Source organism: Cavia porcellus, unplaced genomic scaffold (genome assembly GCF_034190915.1).
Source record: "Cavia porcellus strain 051 isolate PalLab524CR breed Dunkin Hartley unplaced genomic scaffold, mCavPor4.1 scaffold_34, whole genome shotgun sequence".
NCBI lineage: Eukaryota > Metazoa > Chordata > Mammalia > Rodentia > Caviidae > Cavia > Cavia porcellus.
Window position 1 is genome coordinate 5177118 of NW_026947517.1, and position 23475 is coordinate 5200592.

At 35.5% G+C, this 23475-nt stretch overlaps 1 protein-coding gene across 1 annotated transcript; it reads left to right on the forward strand.

Moving 5' to 3' along the window:
• Positions 1 to 236: 236 nt before the first annotated feature.
• Positions 237 to 23260, forward strand: LOC134474629 (zinc finger protein 431-like; the record flags this gene model as incomplete). The annotated part of the gene is made up of 2 exons (XM_063243140.1): positions 237 to 1047; positions 23253 to 23260. Coding segments are annotated over 2 exons (819 nt in total), but the record flags the coding sequence as incomplete, so codon positions are not given.
• Positions 23261 to 23475: the final 215 nt, after the last annotated feature.

The window sequence follows — 23475 nt, forward strand, 5'->3', positions numbered from 1 at the left end:
AAACACATGAAGTGGGGATTCAAACAGCGAGACTGCAAACTATTTTGTTCAAATCTCCAATAAAAACTTAGTAATATGGTTATCAATCTGATATGTGATATTTTTTTAACAGAAATGACAAGCCAGGGAAATCCTATGGACATACATCTTGGAATCAGTATAAAGAAGTATTCCTTGGTATTGCAGAAGGTAATGTGAATGTGAAAGAAGCAGAAACACACCACAATGTTCAGATCCATGAAAAATATTGCAGTGGAGGGAAACCCTATCTATGTCAGCAATATGGAAAAGGTTTCACCAAATCTGGACATCGTAAACAACATAAAACAATTCACACTGGAGAGAAACCGTATGTGTGTGAGCAATGTGGGAAAGCTTTTAACAAACGGACAGATTGTAAAATACATGAAAGAATTCACACTGGAGAGAAACCCTATGTATGTAAGCAATGTGGGAAAGCTTTTAACAAACGGACGAATTGTAAAATACATGAAAGAATTCACACTGGAGAGAAACCCTATGTATGTAAGCAATGTGGGAAAGCTTTTAACACACGGGGATATTTTAAGAAACATGAAAGAATTCACACTGGAGAGAAACCCTATGTATGTAAGCAATGTGGGAAAGCTTTTACCCAACATGGACATTGTAAGGAACATGAAAGAATTCACACTGGAGAGAAACCATATGTATGTAAGCAATGTGGGAAAGCTTTTACCCGACATGGACATTGTAAGCAACATGAAAGAATTCACACTGGAGAGAAACCATATGTATGTAAGCAATGTGGGAAAGCTTTTACCCGACATGGACATTGTAAGCAACATGAAAGAATTCACACTGGAGAGAAACTTTATGTATGTAAGCAATGTGGGAAAGCTTTTACCCAACATGTACATTGTAAGGCACATGAAATAACTCACACTGGAGTGAAACCATATGTATGTAAGCAATGTGGGAAAGCTTTTAACACTTGGGCAAATTGTAAAATACATGAAAGAATTCACACTGGAGAGAAACCCAATGTGTGTAACCAATGTGGGAAAGGTTTTAACACACATGGACAGTGTAAGGAACATGAAAGAATTCACACTGGTGAGAAACCCTATATATGTAAGCAATGTGGGAAAGCTTTTACCCAACATGGACATTGTAAGCAACATGAAAGTTCACACTCAAGATAAAACCAGTGTATATAAGCATCATGAGAATTTTTTAGCACAAGTACCTATTGCATAATGCATGAAAAACTTCACACTGGGCAAAAAACTTATATATGTAAGGAATGTGGGAAAGGTTTCAGCAGAAATGCTCATTGTCCAATACATGAAAAAATTTACACTGTTGAGAAACCCTGTTTATGTGAAGAATGTGGGAAAGCTTTCACCACACATGGATTTTGTAAAATACATCAATGACTCCACACTGGTGGAGAAACCCTATGCATATAACAATGTGGCAAAGCTTTTACCACATACAGTCATTGCAAAACACATGAAATACTTCACACTTGGATGAACCACTGGCTACATAAGCAAGTGGAGACACTTTCAGCAGCCAGATTGTAAGTGAAATACATGAAGAAACTCACACAAGAGATAAATCCTATGTGTTATGGGAATATTCTCAGCACACATGATCATTGTTACATATCTGAAAGAGCTCACTGGATCCTATGTGTATTAACAGTGTGAGAAATACAGCAATCCATGTTTGTTGTTAAATACATATAAAAAGAAGCACTCTTCAGAAAGTTTATATCTAAGTTTACTTTAAAATTCCAAGTAGACCTAAAGAAATAATCAATACAGAAGTTTGATGTAAATCTTTCTTCACAAATATTCCAGAAATGACAAATCTGAAGTGGAGCTCTACTCAAGTACACATTTTGTATGGTTTTCAGTTAATCACTTATACCTCTTTAGATTTTTAATGTGTCTTTGTGCTTCAAAATGGCATCTTGTAATTAAACATGGTAAACTGAAATGGGCTTTTCACTTTCAAGTATGGATAGTTTCTATGTACTTAATATTTTGTCTTTAAAACTTAATTTTCATATTTTTGTTGAATTATTTTTATTTGAAGAAAAACAACCCAAAAGTGTAGAAATAATACAGAATTTCTGAAAAATAAACAATAAGAAATCACTAGTTGATTAGTTACATATTGTCATCTTAGAAATAATTGTTCAAGTTACATAATTAAAGAATACAAAGTAATATTCAAATAATGACACTGTGAACAGTTTACCTCAGTGATCCAACAAAAACTTATTAATATGCTTATATGTTCTACAAACTTGTTTTTTATCTTAAAGATGGTAAGATTAAACATGAGAAAACAAAATAGAACAGTTCATAAGGAAACAAGCTAAAGAAACACGGGTTTCAAAGCAAGTCCACTGACCTGTTCATTGTCTATATTACTGTCCCTAGTTTTCTTCCAAATAGTTGTGCCCATCTTCACAAGCATTGAATATATACTGAACATTATAGAACTAATCAAATAATTACAGGATGATGCAGGCTTTTTTGATCTTCAAGACTGATTTTGGGGAAGTTGATAATGATTACCATAATGTGTCTCATTCTCTTCATAGTAGATGTCTTTATTTTTATGTATACTGAAACTGAACATAAGAGACTAAACTAATATCACTCTGAACAGTGAATAATAGTATCCTGAGAAGGAGGAAGGTGAGGAATTGCCTAAAAAAAGAAGGCAGAAGACATTGTTAAAAGTGTATCAGGATTTAAAAGCTACAGTAGTTCTGTTGCTCTGTTTAGTTTGATTATATTTTGTTCTGGTCTGTCTCCTCATATTAGATTTGAGGGCACAGAGAGGTAACCCAAAAATAGCAGGTTATACCATGATGTTAACTGTCCTTAATTTCCTATTAACTAAAACTGAAACCCTGTATTACTTACATTGTTGTACTATGACTGATCTTATTGGAAGCTGGTTTGTTTGAATGTTATTTGGCCTTGACTGATTTTATTCACATTTGGTATGCTTGCTGGTATCAAGTCTAAGAGTAGAGGCCACTACTCTGAAGATGCTAAGATGTGAAAGATATATATTGGGAGGCTGGGGATTTAGCTCAGTGGCTTAAGCCCCTGCCTGGCAAGTGTGAGGTAATCAGTTTGATCCCCAGTACCAAAAAAATAAATAAAAGATATAAATTCCAGGTTTAATTTTTTTATTTGAAGGGAAAAAAACATAAAAAAACAAAGCAGTAAAGGGTACAAATCATACAGAATTTCAAGGAAAAAATACAGTAAGAAATCACTAGTTAGTAGGTTATGTATTGTCTTCTTAGAAAGTTGTCCAAATTATAAAATTAAAGCATATAAAGTGAACATTCCTACAGGGAGATTGCAGACAGTTCCATTCAATGATCCAACAAAGCTCAGTAATACGGTTTTCCTTCCTACACACTCAAACAGACACTTACATCTCTTAGACCATGTTCCTTTCCTCTCTTCTTCACAATAACAATTACACTTTTGGGTTTTTTTTACTCCCATATTTCTTATTACTTTTTTTGAAGAGAATAAAACCTCAATGAGTTAACAAAATAGAGTTGGTTAGAACATAAGGATGGGCATAGTACTTGATGCAAAAATAGAATATCAGGTGATCAAAAATGGTTATGGTTGTGCCTCTTGCTATTTTTAAAGAGTTTCTATAATATCAGGTATAATAGAGTTGATCAAAACAGTACAGAATAAGACCAATAAAATCTACACTGGAGACCTTACAGGATTTAAAAAGAGGATAATAGTCAAACCATAATGGGGATCATAGTAAATCTTATTGCCTACAAAGTGGTTGCCTATACACTCAAGCTTGATAATATCAAACAAAATAGAATATAGTAAAATCAGGCAGAACAAGATGGGGAAAGCAATACTGGGATTAAAATCAGGTTAATAGGAAAACAAAAAAGTTACTATAATATATCCCGTTACTTTTTAATTTAATTTTCCTTTAATTGAAAAAAAATAAGAAAAAATACAGTAATTTTTTTTAAAAAGGGTGGAGATCGAGATAAAAGAGACATTGTAATAGAACAACACAGGTCAGAACTGAACAATTAAAGCATCATTTTGTTTCACCACCAGGTAATCTAACATAATAGTAGTCACCATAGTGTCTCTTTCCTTGCATTGTTTGAGTATAACTTCGTATACTATAGAATCAATCATATCAAGACAGTGTGAAGCCATTCAAGAGAATGAACTTATTACAGGGTATTTAGAGTCAGTTAACAGAAAATGAACAACAATTTCTATGTTATTTCTTTGCCTGTGAAAAATTTTATTTATACTATCACATACAGTAAAATATATTAAGATACAACATGTTAAAACCAGTGGAAACATGTACAACAGCTTCATGGGAGTTCTAAAGAAGATGATATTAAATCAGCACTAGCTTTTATGATGTGTTATTTTCTTCACAATTGCTATTCGTACTATCACCGATACTAGAATCGAAAAACCCAGGGTAAAACCATTGCACTTAATGAGTGAAAATATTATATGAATTCAAACCAATATGATTGGGTATCATGATTACCACATACTTCTATGTATTATCATTTCTTATACTAGGGAATATATTCTGTATTTATACATGTGAGTTTGATTTATTTCACTTATGAGTATGGTATCAGTCTGCATCCATTTATTTATATGTCAATGTGATCATTCTTTATAGCTGAGTAGTACTCCATTGTATAAAAACACCATAACTTTTTTTTTTTAAGAGGAAAAAGAGAAAAACACAAAACAAACCAAAGCGGCGTAAGGGTACACGCAATACAGAACTACAAAACAAAACAAAACAAAACAAAAAACCATAACAGTAAGAAATTACCTGCTAGTAGATTACACACTATTTTCTTGAAAATAGTTCCTCAAATCACAGTATCAAAGAACACAAGGTGGACAGTCAAACAGGGAGACTGCAAACAGCTGTGTTCAATGTTCCAAAAACATTGATAAAGTCAGCTATTTAACACCCCCAAACACACTTGCTGTTATATCCGTTAGAGCTCTTTTTCTTTTTTTTTTTCCCTCTCTTTTTTACAACAAAATTTACACATCTTGGATTTTATTACTCCTTAGTGCTTATTACTTTCTTTGGGGGGGGGGAAGAATACAGTCAAATATGGCAAAACAAAGCTGTCAGTCAATACCAAGGATAGACATAGCACATGGTGTAGAACAGAGTACAAGTTTATCAACAACGGTTATCAACGTTGTCCCTTGTTTCCTTAAAAAGAATTGTCTATCTTATTAGATATTATAAAGTTGGACAAAACAGTAGAGAACAAGACCAATAAAACTTAGGCATTGTAAACATTACAGGACTTCCAAAGAAGACAATAGTCAAACCAGAATGGGTATCTTAGTGAATCTTATTGTCTTCAAAGTAGTTGCCTATGTCTTCAAACTTGATACTATCATATAGAATGGAACAGAGTCTAATCAGTCAAAACAAGATCATGGGAGTACTACAGGACTTCAAAACAAGTTAATAGGAAATCGAAAAGAGTTACTATTTATATATCCTAATTTTTTTGAATTTTTTCTTTAATTAAGACAAACATAAGAAATGACTAAATAATTTTTTTTGAAACAATAAGGGGGAGATTGAGATAAAACAGGACATAACAATATAACAATAGAGGTCACAGCATGACTGTTTCAACAACCTAGTACTTCACCACCTTATAACCTGACTTAATAGTAGTTACCATAGTGTCTTTTTCCTTGAAATATTTGGATAAAACTTCATATACTCTAGCTTCAAATATTTTCATATCAAGAAGCCCAGAATAAAGCCTTTCTAATTAATGAGTGAAAACTTTATAAGGCTTCAAGGCCACCTAATGGGGAATCATGATCACCACATATTTTTATATATTTGAATCATTATTTACATTAGGGAAACTATTCGGTATTCACACATGCGAGATTGATTTATTTCACTAATGAGTATGGTCTCAAGCTGCGCCCATTTATTGATAAATATCTCAATGTGATCCTTCTTTATAGCTGAATAATACTCCATTTTATAGAAATACCACAACTTTTTTATCCATTCCTCAGTTGATGGGCACTTGGGTTGTTTCCAAGATCTGGCGATTACAAATTGTGCTGCTATAAACATAGGTGCACATATATCCCTGTGGTATGATGCTTTCAGTTCTTCTGGGAATATGCCTAGAAGTGGAATAGCTGGAATAAATGGGATTTCCAGTCCCAACTTTTTGAGAAATCTCCAGACAGATCTCCACAAAGGCTGTACCAGTCTACACTCCCACCAGCAGTGCAGGAGAGTTCCTTTTTCCACACAGCCTCTCCAGCATTTGTTGTCGGTTTTCTTGATCCTGACCATTCTTTCAGGAGTGAGATGGTATCTCAGTGTGGTTTTAATTTACATTTCTCTAATGACCAATGATGATGAGCATTTTTTCATGTATTTATTTGCCATTTGCATTTCTTCATCTGAGAATTGCATATTCATTTCAGATGCCCATTTTTGGATTGGATTTTTGAATTTCGGAGGTCTGAGTTTCTTTAATTCTTTGTATGTTTTAGACAAGAGGCCCTTGTCTGAGAGAGAGTTCACTAAAATCTTTTCCCAGTTTGTGGGTTTTCTTTTCACTATGCTGGAGATTTCTTTTGACATGCAGAAACTTTTTAATAAGAAGTGGTCCCAGTTATTGATTCTGGGAAGTATTTCCCATGCGGTTTGAGTCCTGTTCATGAATTCTTTACCTACTCCTATGTCTCCAAGGTTTCTACCTATTTTGTCTTCCAATAGATTTAGTGTTTCTGTTTTAATATTCAGATCTTTGACCCATTTAAATTTTAATTTAGTACATGGTGATAGACATGGGTCTAGCTTTAGTTTTCGGCAAATGGAGAGCCAGTTTTTCCAGCACCATTTATTAAAGAGACTGTCGTTCTTCCAGTGAACCTGCTTGGCTCCTTTATCAAAAATAAGGTGGTTGAGTGTGTTCATAGTTGTGGTTGTATCTTCTAATCTATTCCACTGATCTTCAGCTCTGTTTTGATTCCAATACCATGTTGATTTTACTACTGTTACTTTGTAGTATAACTTCAAGTCAGGGATTGTGATGCCTCCTGCTTTGTCTTTGCTGCTTAGAATTGCCTTTGCGATTCTAGGTCTCTTCTGGTTCCAGATGAAATTTAGGAGTGATTTCTCTAGACTTATAAGGTATGTTGATGGTATTTCTATTGGGATTGCATTGAATCTGTATAACAGTTTTGGGAGAATGGCCATTTTCACAATGTTTGTTCTTCCTATCCATGAGCAAGGGATGTCTTTCCATTTTCTGAGATCATCTTCAATTTCCTTTTTCAGTGTATTATAATTTTCACTGTATAAGTCTTTCACTTCTTTCGTAAGAGTAATTCCTAAATATTTCATTTTTTTGCTTGCTAATGTGAATAGTCCAGTTTTTCTTATTTCCCTCTCTGTAATTTTGTTGTTCGTGTATAGGAATGCTATTGATTTCTGAGTATTGATTTTGTATCCAGCCACATTACTGAATTTATTTATTGTATCTAAGAGTATTTCAATGGAGTTTAGGGGGTCTTCTATGTAGAGTATCATGTCATCTGCAAACAGTGATAATTTAACTTCTTCTTTTCCTATCTTTACCCCTTTTATTTCTCTTTCTTGCCTAACTGCTCTGGCTAGTACTTCCAGTACTATATTAAATAGGAGTGGTGATAAAGGACATCCTTGTCTTGTACCCGATTTTAAAGTAAAGGCTTTCAATTTTTGGCCATTTAGTATGATGCTGGCTGTTGGTTTGTCATAAATGACCTTTATTATATTGAGGTAAAGACCATTTATTCCAATTTTCTGTAAAGTTCTTATCATGAATAAGTGTTGGACCTTATCGAAGGCTTTTTCTGCATCTATAGAGATGATCATGTGATTCTTATTTTTGGCTTTATTGATATGGTGGATTACATTTATTGATTTGCGTATGTTGAACCATCCTTGCATTCCTGGGATGAATCCCACCTGGTCATGGTGTATAATCTTCTTGATGATTTGCTGGATCCTATTTGCCAATATTTTATTGAGGATTTTTGCATCTGTGTTCATTAGGGAGATCGGTCTATAGTTCTCTTTTATAGTTGGGTCTTTCTCAGGTTTTGGTACTAGAGTAATATTTGCTTCCAGGAATGACTTAGGAAGGATTGCTTCCCTTTCAATTTCATTGAATAGTTTGAGGAGTGTCGGCATTAGGTCTTCTTTATATTTCTTGTAGAATTCTGCAGTGAATCCATCTGGGCCTGGGCTCTTCTTGGTGGGCAAGGACCCAATTACATTCTCAATTTCATTAGCAGAGATTGGGTTATTCAACAGTTTTATATCCTCTTGATCTAGCTTTGGTACTTCATATGCTTCTAAGAATCTGTCTATTTCTTCTGTGTTATCAAACTTTTGAGAGTAGAGGTTTTCGAAATAGGTGTTGATGATCCTCTGTATTTCTATTGGGTCTGTAGTGATTTCTCCTTTTTCATTTCTTATTGCATGAATTTGAGCTTTTTCTTTCCTTTTTTAAATAAGGTTGGCTAGGGGCTTATCGATTTTATTTATTCTTTCAAAGAACCAACTCTTTGATTCGTTGATTCTTTGGATTGTTTTCTTAGTCTCTATTGCATTGATTTCTGCTCTGATTTTTATAATTTCCTCTCTTCTTTTGGCTTTGGGCTTGACTTGCTCTTCTTTTTCTAGCTGTTTGAGGTGTAGCATCAAGTTATTTATTTGTATTCGTTCTGTTTTCCTGATGTGGGAACTCAGTGCAATAAATTTTCCTCTCAGAACGGCTTTCATTGCATCCCACAGATTCCGGTAAGTTGTATCTGCATTTTCATTTTCTTTTAGGTATTGTTTAATTTCTTCTTTAATTTCTTCTGTGACCCACTGATTACTCAAGAGTGTGTTATTTAGTTTCCATGTGTTTGCGGAATTTTTGCAGTATCCTTTGTCATTAATTTCTAATTTCAGAGCGCTATGATCCGATAATATGCAAGGGATGATTTCAACTCTTTTGCATTTGCTTAAATATGTTCTGTGAGCTAATATATGGTCTATTTTAGAAAATGATCCATGTACTGCTGAGAAGAATGTGTATTCTGATGTTGTTGGGTGGAACATTCTGTATATGTCTATCAAACCCATTTGTTCACAGGTGTGATTCAGTTCTGTTATTTCTTTGCTCATTTCCTGTCTGGTTGATCTGTCCCTTGGTGTCAGTGGTGTATTAAGGTCTCCTGTTACAATTGTGTTACTGATAATTTGAGTTTTCATTTCTGTTAATAATTGTTTTATATAACTGGGTGCTCTGGAGTTTGGTGCGTATATATTTAAGATAGTTATCTCTTCCTCTTGGAGTTTTCCCCTTACGAGTATGTAGTGACCTTCTTTGTCCTTTATGGTCATTGTTGGTTTAAAGTTCACATTGTCTGCAAACAGAATGGCTACTCCTGCCTTTTTTTGGATTCCTGCTGCATGAAGAATTGTTTTCCATCCTTTGACTTTCAGTCTGTGAGTATCTTTCTGGGTTAGATGGGTTTCCTGTAAACAGCATATGGTTGGATTTTGTTTCTTGATCCATTCTGCTAGTCTGTTTCTTTTGATTGGTGCATTGAGACCATTTACATTAATGGTTATTACTGTTAAATGCTGGTTAATTGTAGGAATGTTATCTCTCTGCTGTTGCATCTTTATCTTTCGGTTCTGTTTAATTATTTGCTTTGCTTAGTGGTTTTTTCCTTTGTGTATCTAAACTGTCTTTCAATATTTTTTGCAGGGTTGGTTTGGTGTTCATGAAGTTCTTCAGCTGTTCTTTGTCATGGAAGTATCGTATTTCACCATCTATTTTAAATGATAGTTTTGCAGGATATATCAGTCTAGGTTGGAAATCATTTTGCTTTAGGATCTGGAATACTTCACTCCATGCTCTTCTTGACTTTATTGTTTGTGATGAGAAGTCTGCTGTGATTCTGATAGGTTTTCCTTTATAAGTGATCTGTCTTTTCTCTCTGACAGCTTTTAATAATCTATTCTTGTGTTGGATTTCTGGGATGGTGATTATTATATGTCTGGGTTTTATTTTGGTTATGACTATTTGGAGTTCTATATGCTTCACTGATCCTGATATCAGTTTCTGATCTCATGCTTGGGAAATTTTCAGCTATTACTTCTCTAAATATCCTCTTGATATCCTTTATGTTGTCTCCTTTTTCATTAATCCCTATCATTCTTATGTTATTCTTCTTTGCATCGCCTTGCAGTTGTTGAATTGTTGATTCCTGATTCCTTGTTTTATATGTTTTAGACAGAAGTCCTCTGTCTGAGGGGCGGTTCACTAAGACATTTTCCCAGTTTGTGGGTTTTCTTTTCACTATACTGGAGATTTCTTTTGATGTGCAGAAACTTTTTAATAAGAGGTGATCCCAATTATTGATTCTGGGAAACATTTCCCATGTGGTTTGAGTCCTGTTCATCAATTCTTTACCTACTCCTATGTCTTCAAGGTTTTTACCCAGTTTGTCTTCCAATAGATTTAGTGCTTCTGTTTTAATATTTAGATCTTTGATCCATTTAGATTTTATTTTAGTACATGGAGATAGGCATGGGTCTATGTTTAGTTTTAGGCATATGGAGAACCAGTTTTTCACCACCATTTATTAAAGGGAATGTCATTCTTCCAGTGAGCATGTTTTGCCCATTTATCAAAGATAAGGGTTAGTTTGTAGTGGTGGTTGTATCTTCTCATCTATTCCACTGATCTTTGGCTCTGTTTCAATTCCAGTACCATGTTGATTGTACTACAGTTGCCTTGTAGTATAACTTCAAGTCAGGAATTGTGGTACCTCCTGCCTTACTTTTGCTGCTTCTAACTGTCCTTGCTATTCTAGGTTTCTTCTCATTCCAGATGAATTTTAGTTGTGATTTCTCAAGTTCTATGAGGTATGTTGATGGTATTTTTATCAGGATTGCATTGCATCTGTATAAAAGTTTTGGGAGAATGGCCATTTTCACAATATTTATTCTTCCTATCCATGAGAAAGGGATGTCTTTCCATTTTCTGAGATCATCTTCAATTTCATTTTTCAGTGTTTTATAATATTCCCTGTATAGGTCTTTCACTTTTGTGTGAGTAATTCCTAAATATTTCATTTTTTGGTTGCTAGTGTGAAGGGTGTGGCCTCTCTTATTTCTGTCTCTGTGAGTTTGTTGTTAGTGTATAGGAATGCTATTGATTTTTGAGTATTGATTCTGTATCCAGCTACATTACTGAATTTATTATATCTAGGAGTCCTTCAATGGAGCTTCGGAGATCTTCTATATAAAGTATCATGTCATCTGCAAATAATAATAATTTAACTTCTTCTTTTCCTATCTTTACACCTTTTATTTCTCTCTCTTGTCTAATTTCTCTGCCCAGTATTTCCAGTACTATATTAAATAGGAGCTGTGATAAGGGACTTCCTTGTCTTGTGCCTGATTTTAAAGTATAGGCCTTCAATTTTTGACCATTTAGTATGGTACTGGCTGTTGTTTTGTCATTGCCGGCCTTAATTATATTGAGGTAAGGACCATCTATTCCAATTTTCTGCAAGGTTCTTATCATAAATGAATGTTGGACCTTATCAAAAGCTTTTTCTGCATCTATAGTAATGATCATGTGATTATAACTTTTGGCTCTATTGATATGGTATATTACATTTATTGATTTACATATATTAAACAATCTCTGCATGCCTGGGATGAATCCCCCTTTGTCATGATATATGATCTTGTTGATTTGCTGCATCCTATTTGCCAATATTTTATTGAGGATTTTTGCATCCTTGTTCATTACGGAAATTGGTCTATAGTTCTCTTTTTCAGTTGGGTCCTCCTCCGGTTTTTGTACTAGAGTAATATTTGCTTCTAGGAACAATTTATAAAGGATTGCTTCCCTTTCCATTTCATTGAAGTGTTTGTGGAGTGTTGGCATTAGGTCTTCTTTATATTTCTTGTAGAATTCTTCAATGAATCCGTCTGGGCCTGGGCTCTTCTTTGTAGGTAATGATTTTATTATGTTTTCAATTTCATTAATAGAATTTGGGTTATTCAGTAGTTTTACATCTTCATGACCTAGCTTTGGTACTTCATATGCTTTAGGAATCCGTCTATTTCCTCTATGTTATAAAACCTTTGAGAGTAGAGGTTTTCGAAATAGGTGTTGATGATCTTCTGTATTTCAATAGGGTCTGTAGTAATTTCACCTCTTTTATTCCTTATTGCATGGATTGGAAATTTTTCTTCCATTTTTAAAATAAGGTTTGCTAGGGGCTTTTCGATTTTATTTTTTCTTTCAAAGAACCAGGTCTTTGATTCATTGATTTTTTGGATTTTTTTTTAGTCTCTATTGCATTGATTTCTGCTCTGATTTTTGTAATTTATTCTCTTCTTTTCGCTTTGGGCTTGACTTGCTCTTCTTTTTCTAGATGTTTGAGGTATAACATCAGGTTATTTATTTGTTTTCATTCGGTTTTCCTAATGTGGGAACTCGTGCAACAAATTTTCCTCAGAGGACAGCTTTCATTGCATCATACAGATTCTGGTACGTTGTATTTGTGTTTTCATTTGTTTGTAGGTTTTGTTTAATTTCTTCTTTAATTTCCTCTGTGACTCACTGATTGCTCAAGAGTGTCATTCAGTTTCCATGTGTTTGTGGGATTTTTGCAGTATCTTTTATCATTCATTTCTAATTTCATAGTGGTATGGTCTGGTAGCATGCAAGGGAATAATTTCAACCCTTTTGCATTTATTTAAATATGCTCTGTAAATTAATATATGGTCTATTTTAGAGAATGACCTATGTAATACTGAGAAGAATGTCTATTTTATTGTTGTTGGATGGAATACTCTGTATATGTCTATTAAGTCCATTTATTCACAGGTGCAATTCAGTTCTTTTACTTCTTTGCTCATTTTCTGTCTGGTTGATTGTCCCTTGGTGTCAGTGGTGTGTTAAGATCTCCTGTTATAATTGTGTTACTGCTAATTTGATCTTTCATTTTTGTTAGTCCTTGTTTTATATAATTGGGTGCTCTGGAATTTGGTGCATATAAATTTATGATAGTTTTCTCTTCCTCTTGGAGGTTTCCCCTAACCAGTATTTAGTGACCTTCTTTATTCCTTCTGTTCATTATTGGCTTGAAGTTCACATTGTCTGCAAACAGAATAGCTACCTCCGTTTTTTTTTTTTTTTGATGTTGTTGTTGTTCTTTGTTTTTGTTTTTTTTTTTTTTTTTTTTTTTTTTTGGTTCCTGTTGCATGAAATATTGTTTTCCATCCTTTGACTTTCAGTCTGTGAGTATCCTTTTGGGTTTAGATGGGTTTCTTGTAGACAGCATATGGTTGGATTTTGTTTCTTAATCCATTCTGCCAGTCAGTTTCTTTTATTGGTCCATTGAGACCATTTACGTTAATGGTTAGAACTGTTATATATTGGTTTATTGTTGACATGTTATCTTTCTGCTGTTGCATCTTTATCTTTCTGCTCTTTTTAACTGTCTATTTTGATTAGAGGTTTTTTCCTAATTGTATCTAGGCTGTCTTTCAGTATTCTTTGCAGGGTTGGCTTGGTGATCATGAAGTTTTTCAGCTTTTCTTTGTCATAGAAGTATCTTATTTCTCCATTGATTTTGAAGGACAGTTTTGCAGAGTACATCAGTCTAGGTTGGAAATCATTTTCCTTTAAGATCTGAAATACTTCACTGCATGCTCCTCTTGACTTTATTGCTTGTGCTGAGAAGTCTGCTGTGATTCTGATACGTTTTCCTTTATAGGTGATCTGTCTCTTCTCTCTGACAGCTTTTAATATTCTATTCATTTGCTCAATTTCTGGGATGGTCATTATTATATGTCTGGGTGTAGATTTATTTTGGTTATGGCTATTTGGATTTATATATGCTTCATTGATCTTGATATCAGTTTCTAATCTCGTGTTTGGGAAATTTTCAGCTATTACTTCTAAAAATATCCTCTTGACATCCTTTATGTTGTCCCCTTCTTTTGGTTGATATCCCTATCAACCTTATGTTTTTCTGCTTTGTGTCATCTTGCAGGTGTTGAATAGTTATTTCCTGATTTCTTATTATTTTTAAAAGATCTTTCCTTTCCTGTTCCCTGGCTGCAATCTTGTCTTCGAGGTCTGAGATTCTATCTTCACGTTCATTGAGGCAGTTTTTACAACTTTCAATGAAGTTTTTGATTTCCTGTATATCACTTTGCATCTGCTTTATGTATTCTGTTTGTTTCTTATAGAGTTCGTCCAGGGATTCTGTCTTTTTGTTTAGTTCTTCCAATTTTTTAACTGTGTCTTCTTTAGATATGTTCAGAATCTCCTTCATTTCTTTTAACATTCTTTTTTTTACTTACGAGATTACTTCTAGTTTGAATTTCTTTAATGCTTCCCAAAGTTGCTTCTTTATTTCAGTTACTATTATTTCAGGTATTTCAGTTATGTGGAATATGTTTTCTTCTATGCACATGGTTCCTAGGCTTTTTTGGGATGGAATGAATGTTTGAAATTGCATTTTGGTCTTTCATTTTGTCATTTTGCTGTATTTTCATGCTTCAAGTGTTGTTCCAAGTGCGGGAGTGAGTTCATCCAGACTGGGCCGGGATTCCATGAATTGACCAAACTTGCTGGCGAGGTAGGGAGTTCCCCCAGACTGGAATTGGAATCTGTTCCTTGGCTCCACTGGCTGGTCACAGCAGGAATCCGTGGGCTGGTTCCCAGGTGAGGAAGAGAGTTACCCCAGACTGGGAAAGGATTCTTTGCCTTTGCCCGGCTCCCTGGTTCTGACTCGCTGGTCCCAAATCACTGGTCCCAGTGGGCAACCACGGGCTGGTCCCCAGGTGAGGAAGGGAGTACCTCAAGACTAGGATGATATTCCATACCTTGGCCTGACTAGCTGGTCCTGGCAGGAAACTACGGGTTTACATCAGGTTTGATTATTAACTGCTTTCACATCCTACAACGTCTTCACAGTTGTGTTTTTATAAAAATAGCTATATAATGTTATGCTTAATTATATAGTCCCTGATGATGTGGACAATTCTTTTGAAAATAACAAGAGAAAGCATAGTAAGTACTGTATATCACCTAATATTGTGGTCTTATATGTCGCTTTCATATCATGATTTTCTAGGATTTTGTTTTGTTGTCTTATTTTGATCTGTTTTCCCACATAACACAGAAAGGATAGATATACACATAGAAATTCACACATCAGAAGAATTTCTAACATATTTATTTGAACAAATAATATAATGCATAATGTAATGAACAGATACCCTGAAGAAGTGACACTAAGAAACCCAATGCTAATTCTGTAGCATTATTATATAAAATTGAGCAATACTATTATTCAATGTTCAGAGTGATATTAGTCTAGTCTCTTATTTTTTTGGGAATTGTAATTTTAACATGGCATTGTTTTAATCTTTTGATGCACATGCTTTTTCTGTTTCATAAATGATTTTTCTGAAGTTAAGGCAATATTTGGCATTAAGATATACATTTGTAGAGGCTTGGAGTATGTGTTTTTGACAAAGTTGTGTTCTTTTCACATAACTTGTACATTAATGAATGTTCTGTTTTCCAAGTTGTGACAAGACATCTGCTGATTTCCTAACATCACTGGATATCATACTATGTAAATTATGTTGCCTGATTTTGTTTCTCAGTGGAGCCAGTATTTGTCATTTAACTAAATCTTTGTTTTTCTAACCATCAGAATTTTAATTGTTATGTTTATATTATATTTTTATTTGCTAGTAAGGTTTCCCCACATGTACCAAATGTAAACCATACTACTATGAATTCTGATTGTGCCATACTGATGGGATCATAACTTGTCTCCAATGTCACATCACAATATATATATCAATATCTCCAGAAATTATAAAATTTGGCATGATTTATGAGTAACCATAGTTTGACATCAATTTTTCTTAAATATGGAGTTGTTTTGGGGGAAAATGTTATTGGATGTATCATGTAAATGCCTTTATTTTAGTTCTTGATGCTGTGACTGCATTATATATTTTGTAATTATTACTCTTTTTTCCTAAAATACTGAAGTAATGGCATGAACGGAAACCTAAATTTTGAGCTGTCAACATGGTAAAAAGTAAATTTGCTCAATTAAGATTCAGATTGTATTCTGTTTTACTGAATTGTGAATTTATACAATGGCATATCACTTTATTTATAAGGACCAGTGCATGATATTTTTCGTGTTTACTGATTATCTTTAAACAAATACACTGGGCCATGAGTCCCAGTTGGTTTCCTGTGGCCTGTGGTTTTCACTTCCATTTTAACATTCATGTAATTTGTAAAGTGTTTAATGCCATGTTGTTGAATACAAAATCTGCTTCGGAATTATGTTGTTAAAAACTGTGGGGTTGTGAAAACACAAGTGAACATTGCATTAAATACCCCTAATCCAGTGAAGATAGCTTGACCAAGTCTCAATTATCCTTGGGAAAATAAATTACTCACCTCTTATATAATCACCACTAAACTATATCTATTTTGTACCTGAAGAACCTGATATACTTCACAAAGTAAAAGACACTGTGAAGTACATTATCAGCCTCTATGCACTACAGCATGTGGCCAGATCCCCTGCAGCATATTTCTGCTTACCATCAATGGGAATATTTGGAGTTTGTGTTATAGCTAATAATAGAATATTGAATCTATAAGACATATATCCTGAGTACATGCACTTTCTCATTTTACCATGAAAGTTAATCTTGCTGGTCCTGTTGATGCATGCTTGTAATCCTAGCATCTCAGCGGGTTTAAATTAGTGGAAGAGGAAGTTGAGTCTAACCTACACAATTAGAGTGACCTTGTCTCAAAATATATCTTCAAGTTCTGCAGATGTTGTTTAATGCTTTAGATCTCCTCTCTTTCTTCCCCAGCATCAACATTTTTTAATATGCTCAATTGCACATCAGTAGTTGTCCTTTTATCGGTTGGCCATGTAGCAGTTATTCCTGAGGATCACTTGTGAAACACATTTGTTTTTGCAGTGACCATCCTGCGCATCATTTGGGCAGTTGTCAATTTAACCCATTCATTCTTGTATTAAATACAGTAGAATTGTCACTCTTATATTCCTTGTTATTTTATAAAAACTAACAAAAGTATGCAATTTTTGATCATTTTGTATTTAAATAATTGCATTGGTAAGGAGTTACCTATAAAGATTAGGCTAAAGATGATTTCTTTAGTTCAAGCATCAGGAGAGAACGAGATGGGATGATCATGGCTTTGAAGCTGACTTTGGGAGGCAATTGCTAGATGTTTTAGCAGGGTGTGAAACAGTTCTTTTTATGCCTGCATTTGAAGTTTAAGGACACAAGTACTTTGAGGTCAAGAATATAAATGTACGGTAGGGTAAAAGAATGACTACTGCAAATTGTGATTTTTCTTTACTCAGGAAGTTTACTTTTTTTGGTAATTTGTGCAGCAGTCTCAAATATGCCTCTATTGAGGTGAAACATAGTGAAACATGAAAGAGGCAGACATTCCATGTTCTGAATGTAGAGGTATTAAAAAACATTATTTAATACTATTGTTGCTGTTTTGTGTAGAAAATAAGATAAGGTGACAAAACAAGCAAAAAGGACTTTGTAAGATTTTAATCCTCCTGCATAAACATAGAAGCCACAAAAAAGTCAAACCAAAAGGATGAAGAAATAAACTACAGAATAAGAGAAATTTTGCCTATTACTCCCTGACAGCTAACATGTAAAATCAATAGGAACGTGAAAGGAATGCACATTTTTCAGAATATGTACAAATTGCCAAGAAATTCTTGAAGAACTATTGAGCATTTTTGCACAATAGAGAAATGCAAACAGGGACATCATTTCATTGCAGAGAGAACTAATCACCATAAGACCTAAAGAACATTCAGCAGACTACAGGAGAAAAGGAATTATTTAATCTTGTTGGTGGAAATGTAGCTAAGTAGTTCAACTACCACTGAATTCAGTTTTTAAAGTATTCAAAAGACTAAAATTAGTAATTCTCATTAGTGCAGTGCTTCCTTTAGTGGGACTCTTCCCCAAAGAATTAAGGACATATTGCAGTGATTCATGCAGAGTCCTGTAACTGCAGCAATAGTCATTTTTCTGTGGAGAGCAGCAACAAGCACTGCTCCATCACCACCAAATACCAATGATGAACAACAAATACTCACTAGTGTACTCCATTTGATAAATGATGTGATATTTTATTGTGAAGTCGGCTGGGACTTCGGTTTTCCAGTAGACTACAAGTCAGTTTAAATATGATAGTCATGCTAATGTCACAAGGCCATCACTAGTACACTATTACGTTCATTAGATTTGATGTATTTATCATTTTGAGGATGCATGTTGCTATGAAGTTCAGGCTGGTTTTGAGGTCTCATTATAACCCAGAGTGGTCTCAAATAATTCTCCTTCCTTTTTGTCTCAAGTGCTGGGCTGCACACAAGAGCCACCAGGCCTAGTTTACATTTGGCATATTAAGTGCATATTCAGGATATTTTGTTTCAACTGTTTTTTTTTTGTTGTTAAAGAATTTCCATATTTTACCTCCAGCATTTGTAGAAACTTTGGCCTTATTGAGGTGGTGATGTGCATATCACCAGCCTCATGACATTGCCTGCTTGGTTAAGAGCTGTCAGTGTACTGCAGTGAAACATAGCTATACATAACTGTTTCTTTTTCTACTTTCCTTAGAAAAGATTTTTAAAATTTCCATGGATAATCACAGGGTCAATAACCCTGGTTAGAGTTTCACGCAAATGCTGACAGTTAAGTACAGTGTAGGACTAACCTGAAGATACTCTCTGTCATCTGAGAGTCTCTATAAGTCCTTTCTGTACACACACTTTGTGCCTGAGCCAGCACCTGTTGTGGGTCCCAGAGTCTGCTGCAAGGCCATGGAACACATAGCTTTGTGACTGCCTCTAGAATGGTGTCCTATATGCCACTCTGCTGAGGCAGAGCACAGCTTCTGGCAGGAAGCCAAGGCTCTGAGGCTCTGAGACAACACTGGTTTTTCTTTGTGAACACAGATAATATTATATTTCTGAAAGACAGTTCTGTCCCATATTTCTACCCAGGAAGACTAAAGATGAATGTGGAGACTGTGGATTAAACACGGGTGTTGCCCTTCTGCTCTGCCAGCCCTGTCTTGGGGGGGAACCTGACAGTGGCCCAGGCTTGCATCCTCCCAGGATCAGCCCTCAGGGCATGTCAGACCCAGTCACACTTGACTTAGGGCAGGAATTGTGCAGGGGGATTCACAGTGGTAGTCAGGCCTTAATGTTACTCTGCTGGACTCAGTGAGTCTGAGTGGCTTGTGGCTGAGTCTAGTGACACCTGTCCTGGTCTCTCTCCTGCCTCTGGGTGCCAGAAGGCTGGGGACAGTGAGCCCTGTCCTTTAATGCCCTTGTCATTTGGCATTTGCCCACAATCATCCTGAAGGCTCTGGGATGAGTGAACCATTTTTTCAGCCATTCCCACATGGTCTACCTATGCGGGATCCTGAGGCTGGGGTCTGATGTCCTGGGAAAGCAGCATAACCTGCTCCCTGTTCACTGTCTTGAGCCAACTGTCTGTAAAGACCAACTGTCACCAGACCAAGGTGCCTGGTGACCTGAGCCTTCAGAGTTCTGTTTGGACCTATCGCCAAGGAAGTGAGGTCATGCACTGGGGTCCAAAGTTTGGCCTTACTCTGTGATATCACCTTTCTTTTTGTTGTGGAACAAATCTATGTCCTCCTTAGAAACAACAAGTTAAAATGCTAGAAAACTGTGTATACATTTAGATTTTCCTGCACTTTGAAAATTTTAATGCAGCAAACATGTAGATGCTTCAGATGTGCCAGGCTGGGTGCCAAACACAAATGTCCATCCAAAGGATCCATTGTCTCAGAGGATGAAAGACACATTGTCTTCTGTTAAAGATTTGTCAAATGTTAGGATGACTTCCTTTCCTGGGCTCATGTTAGTTTCATTTCACTTCCATTAGGAAGCAGAATACCCATAATAATTTTACCAAATAATGTGAAGGTCTCATGTTATAAACCCCATATATCCAGGGGAGAAGGATTCATAGCCAGTTTTACTCTCACGTGCTTAGGAATGATTATTTATTCATCCTTAGATGTTCAACTTAGCTATACACTGTGGTGCTCCAAACTCTGACCTCCAGGGAGGGGGGACAGCAGGTGGTGAGTACAAGGGGAGGTGACATCATCACCCCGTACTGATGAAGGACACATGTGCATCACTCCTGGAGAAATTGTCTCCTAGCTGCTGCTTTCACTTCCTTTCCTCCCATCCCAATCAGACCATGGGCTTTGTGTCCCTGATGGGTAGTTTCCCTTTCCTAGAGGTGATGGTGCTGAGCCTTTTCATTTGTAATACTCTTTGGTTGGTCTCCTTGAAGCAGTGTTTCCATGCTGGGCTCTCTCTGTGCTGCCACCACCCACTATTATGTGGCTGAACCAAGCACATGCACGTGTCACCCATCTTGTGATGGCCATTTATTTATGTTTTTGAGTCAGACTTCAAAAGGAAGCTGCCACACTCATTCTCACACAAGCATTTGAGTGGATACCAACATTTATTTCAAAGAAAGTGTGTCATATTGCTGTGTGTATGGATAACTTAGAAATTCTTGCTGTATCTTTGGAAGCAGATGTTTAAAGCAGAGTTATGTGGTTCCTTTTTTATTTTGTTTTGTGTTATTATGCTATACTATATTATGCTCTGTTATGTTATATTATGTTATATGCTGGTGAGGATTTTGAAAGTCCTTCAGGGTGTTTTCAGTACTTTCTGATTTGGTTTTGTATAACCAATCTGATTAACGTTGAAAATATCAAAAACTTTGAAGAGTTTTGTTTTGGAGAAAATTTAAAGAGGAAAACACAGTCAGGGATGTTGGTGCACACCTGTCATTCCAGGCCTCTGAGGCAGAAAGTTTGTGGTGAGTTTTAGGTCATCCTGGGCCACAAGGGAAGATCAAGGCCAGACTGAACTGCATAGCAAAACCCTGTCTGAAGAAAAAAGGAAAGAAGAAAGAGAGCAAAAAAATGATAAAAATGAAAAGTCAAAAATAGACTTTCTAGTGAGAAATCTTTGTGAGGTTCTCTTGCATGTGTACTTTAGTCAGCACACCTAGCATAAGTTTACCATCATGGAGACATTGATGTGCTTCCTGGTGTTTGTACTCTTTCAATTTTTTAAGGCTTTTTACTTAGATGACTGCAGATATGCTGCTGAATATATCCTCTTAGGATTTGGGTAGTTCAGTATGAAGAGATTTTGATCATTCTGGTTTTTTTTTTTTTCCTGTCCTAAATTTATATTTAGTACCAGAATTTGAGCAAGGGATTACTAGTTTTATTTTGAAATCATAATAAGAATCATATAAAGATACACTTTTTAAGTCTATAAAAAGATAAAATAAGTATAGATTAATAGTGATTAATGTACCTTGTTCAGTGACTTCTGAGATTTCTTAAAGATCAATATTTTCATACATTTGTAAAAGCTTTGGTTTGGTACAAATTTTAAGACATTGTCTCACTAATATTCTAAATGTCCCAGGCTAGGCTTAAACCTTTCCTCATCTTTCCTCCCTCTCCCAGAGTGCTGGGATTACAGGTGTATATTATCCTGAGTTGGCAATGGGTAGCAATGTTGTGTATTCATGCAATAAAATGTTTGGCTTTGGTCTTCAGACACTTTGTAGAAGGAGTCATCTAGTTAAGCTGTTCACCACCTTCCTAGCCTGCAGGTTCTTTCACAGTGAGTAGGACTGAAAATGCCATTAACACTGTTAGTAGATGTTAGGTCTGAGAAGGGGAAGAGAGGGAAGGAGTGGAGGAGTGGCCGGCGGTGGTGGCTGCACAGATAAGAAGTATAAAATATAAGTAACCTTTATTTTGGGAATGCGGGGAGAGACCCCTCCAGCCCCCAGAGCGCAGCATGTCCACCCTGGGGCCGGGGAAAGGAAAAGAAAGGAAAGAAGAAATAAATAAAATTCCTAGTGATTTTGTCACTTGGTGTACACCTGGCCAAGCTCTTTTAGTCTGTGGTCCTTTTCTTCCAGTGTAAAACTCTTTTGACCACTGTTACTTTATAGTACCTGGAAACTAGTATTTTGATTCCTCTACTTTTCTTTCTATGGCTATAGGATGACTCTTTGTACTCCCTTGTGATTTTTCATATTTTTTTATGTTTCTAGGAAATTGGCACTGATACTTTTCAGTGCCAGGAATAGCACTGAAACACCTGGTTGCTCTGGGTCGCATGTACATTATAACATGAATTCTTCCCATCCCTCATCACAGTATGGCTTTTCTTCTGTTAGTGCTCTTCTACTTACTGCATTCCAAGAGATGTGAGTTTGCTTCAATTTCCCTAATCATTAGTTATTTTTGATTATTTGTGAAATGAATTGTTTTCTTTGTATTTGAGGCTACAATTTGTTTGTCGTATGTAGTAATGAAATGATTAGGGCATGTTGCTCATGTATCCTGCAATTTATGTGATTTGTGAATTTGTTCTATAAGGTTGTCAAAGGAGTTTAAATTTCTTATATACAATGCTGCACCCTCAGGAGAACTGCAACAACAATTAATTCTTCCTTTCTGATTTGGAAGGCTTTGCTTTCTCTTTCCAGATTAAATTCTATGGCCAGGACTTCCAGTACTGTATGTTGAAAAGATTTGCAAGCCTTGTCTCCTTCCTGACCCTAGAAGCTAAGCTTGCAGCTTGTCAGGCCCTGAGCACCATGGCAAGGATGGAGCTTGTCATGCTGTGCTGAGGTCCATTCCTCCTACTTATAGTTTATGAATTATTTTTATCATGAAAAAATGGTGACCTTTTGAGCTTCTCAAAGCTGTTTTTCCAAATCTCTTCAGGGGTTAGCTGTGCGTTATGCTGTGAATGTGGTAAGCGACACCTAATAGTTTGTGCAAGAGGGAATATTCTTGCACCACTGAGATTGAGCCCAGTGTTGATTGTGTTGGTTAATTTTGAACATGCTGGTGAGTTAATGTGGCAAACATTTAGCCTAATACTTTTGTGTATGTCCATTAGGAATATAAGCCAACAGAGTGTTTTCATTTATTTTATTTTTAACACATTATTGTCTGGCTTCATTCTCAGGATGACTTGTCACTTAAAAGATGTTGGTGGTGGTTTTTTCTTCAACTTGATGGAAGAATTGAAAAACAATCAGTATTCATTCTTTATCACATACTGGATAAAATTCACCAGTGCACGTATTGTATCCTAGTTTTATTGTTGTTATTAAGCAGCT